The 2,751-nt window shown below is 39.5% G+C and overlaps 1 protein-coding gene across 1 annotated transcript; it reads left to right on the forward strand.

The window, feature by feature from the left end:
* The first annotated feature begins 1,689 nt into the window (after positions 1 to 1,689).
* On the forward strand, positions 1,690 to 2,222 carry LOC120869321 (cytochrome b-c1 complex subunit 6, mitochondrial-like). The gene has a single exon (XM_040248585.1). It carries the CDS (start codon positions 1,717 to 1,719, stop codon positions 2,035 to 2,037), a length of 321 nt encoding a protein of 106 aa, XP_040104519.1. The 5' UTR covers positions 1,690 to 1,716; the 3' UTR covers positions 2,038 to 2,222.
* Positions 2,223 to 2,751: the final 529 nt, after the last annotated feature.

Raw genomic sequence — 2,751 nt, forward strand, 5'->3', positions numbered from 1 at the left:
TGTTGAGCTTTAAGCCAACTTTTTCACTCTCCTCTTTCACTTTCATCAAGAGGCTTTTAGTTCCTCTTCACTTTCTGCCATAAGGGTGGTGTCATCTGCATATCTGAGGTTATTGATATTTCTCCCAGCAATCTTGATTCCAGCTTGTGTTTCTTCCAGCCCAGCGTTTCTCATGATGTACTCTGCATATAAGTTAAATAAGCAGGGTAACAACATACAGCCTTGATGTACTCCTTTTCCTATTTGGAACCAGTCTGTTGGTCCGTGTCCAGTTCTAACTGTTGCTTCCTGACCTACATATAGGTTTCTCAAGAGGCACCTCTAAGTACTCCTGAATAAAGTACTTCTAAAGCCCTAGAAAGTTTATTATTTTCAGTATGAAAACAGTCTATTGTGAGACCTAATTTACACTTCAGGTGCATTTATAAACCCTTTTAATAAAGCATGTCGTTGTTTAGTCGCTAAGTTGTATCCGACTCCTGTTGAGGCTATGGACTATAGCCCGTCAGAGTCCTCTGTCCTTGGGATTTCCCAGGCAAGAGTACTGGAGTGGGTTGCCATTTTCTTCTCCTATATTTCCCTTTCTCCTTTGCCTTTTGCTTCTCTTTTCTTAGCTATTTGTAAGGCCTCCTCAGACAACCACTTTGCCTTCTTGCATTTCCTTTTCTTGGGTATGGTTTTGGTCATTACCTCCTGTACAGTGTTGCAAACCTCTGTCCATAGTTCTTCAGGCACTCTGTGTACTATCTTCCCAACCCAGGGATTGAACCTGCATCTGATTCTTTACCACTGAGCCACCAGAAAAGCCTTAATAAAGCATACGAAGGTAGAAATATAATCACAGTAGCAGCTAACTCAGAATTCACAAGATGTGAATTAATTAGGCTTCATTCTACTAGCTATTAAAAACAAAGTGTTCAACATAAATTTTTTTTGTTTTTCAAAATTTAATTATAAAACTTTAATAGCTTTTATACAAGACGAATATTTAATTCCACGACAAGAAGAAAATATTTTTTCCATGATCAAGTAGACTAGTCTAAATTCATATTATCATCATAAAAGAATATTATTATAAAATGGAAAATTTCTACTATCAGCCTGGAAAAGTCTTAGTTCAGCTTTGATGACTGTATGTCAGAGATGAGGTCTGAAAGGCAGCCCATACAGCTATTGTATTCCAGTTGCTATTCCTGAAGTTGCAAAGTGTATATAATAACTACAATGCAGTTAAGAATTTCACTTAAAATTGTATACTAACATAGGACACAAATTTTCAGCAACTTGAAGAAGAATTATTCTTTGATTTTTGCATTCATGGGTCAAACTTACATGCTTGATTAATTGGAAAAAATCAGAAGCATGTATAATTTTCATCTTATAATAAGTCAAGTACAAATATCTTATAGTCCTTCATAAGCCCATCCAGCCCCATTTATGATTAAGATTTGGGCCATTTTAGATCAGAATTTTAAGGTTTTGGGTCATGGCCATTAACAATCTTACAGAACAGATGATTACTTATTCTGATAATGGCATTGTAAGGGATTAATTTAAAACAATGTAGAGGCTAAGTTCCTGAACATGAAAATATGTAACATTCCAAATGGATTTAAATTTTGGAAACATCATTATTTTGCTTTAACCACTAGGTCTAAAGTGCATATTTCTCCTATCTTTAAAACAAATGGCCTTTTTGATCCTGAAGTGGAATAGATGCCGCTGTTGCTGCTTGTGTTGAGTCCAGAGCCGTTGCTGGACATGGGGCTAGAGGACGAGCAAAGGATGCTGACCGGGTCCGGAGATCCCAAGGAGGAGGAAGAGGAGGAGGAGGAATTAGTGGATCCCCTAACAACAGTGAGAGAGCAATGCGAGCAGCTGGAGAAATGTGTAAAGGCTCGAGAGCGGCTCGAGCTCTGTGATGAGCGTGTATCCTCCAGGTCACAGACAGAGGAGGACTGCACAGAGGAGCTCTTTGACTTCTTGCATGCAAGGGACCACTGTGTGGCCCACAAACTGTTTAACAGCTTGAAATAAGTGTGCAGATTTGTTCACCCCAGCCTTCATCACCTGGGCATTGGGATATTTCCTCATGGTTTTGAACATGATGTTTATTTGTATAACTAAGTTCATGTGAATCTCAAGGATTTTGGCTTAGGCAAGTAATTTCTGTGTAATTATCAGTGATTTCATCTTAATAAAGTCCAGTGATCAGCAAAAAATAAAATAAAAAAATAAAACAAATGATTTAAAAGACTCTAAAATGATTTAAAAGACTCTAAAAGACTATGGTTTTTCCTGTGGTCATGTATGGATGTGAGAGTTGGACTGTGAAGAAGGCTGAGTGCCAAAGAATTGATGCTTTTGAACTGTGGTGTTGGAGAAGACTCTTGAGAGTCCCTTGGACTGCAAGAAGACCTAAGCAGTTCATTCTGAAGGAGATCAGCCCTGGGATTTCTTTGGAAGGAATGATGCTAAAGCTGAAACTCCAGTACTTTGGCCACCTCATGTGAAGAGTTGACTCATTGGAAAAGACTCTGATGCTGGGAGGGATTGGGGGCAGGAGGAGAAGGGGATATCAGAAGATGAGATGGCTGGATGGCATCACTGACTCGATGGACATGAGTCTGAGTGAACTCCGGGAGTTGGTGATGGACAGGGAGGCCTGGCATGCTGCGATTCATGGGGTCGCAAAGAGTCGGACACGACTGAGCGACTGAACTGAACTGAACTGAACTGAAGGGTGATTAA

The sequence above is a fragment of the Oryx dammah genome, unplaced genomic scaffold, assembly GCF_014754425.2.
Source record: "Oryx dammah isolate SB20612 unplaced genomic scaffold, SCBI_Odam_1.1 HiC_scaffold_10, whole genome shotgun sequence".
Lineage (NCBI taxonomy): Eukaryota > Metazoa > Chordata > Mammalia > Artiodactyla > Bovidae > Oryx > Oryx dammah.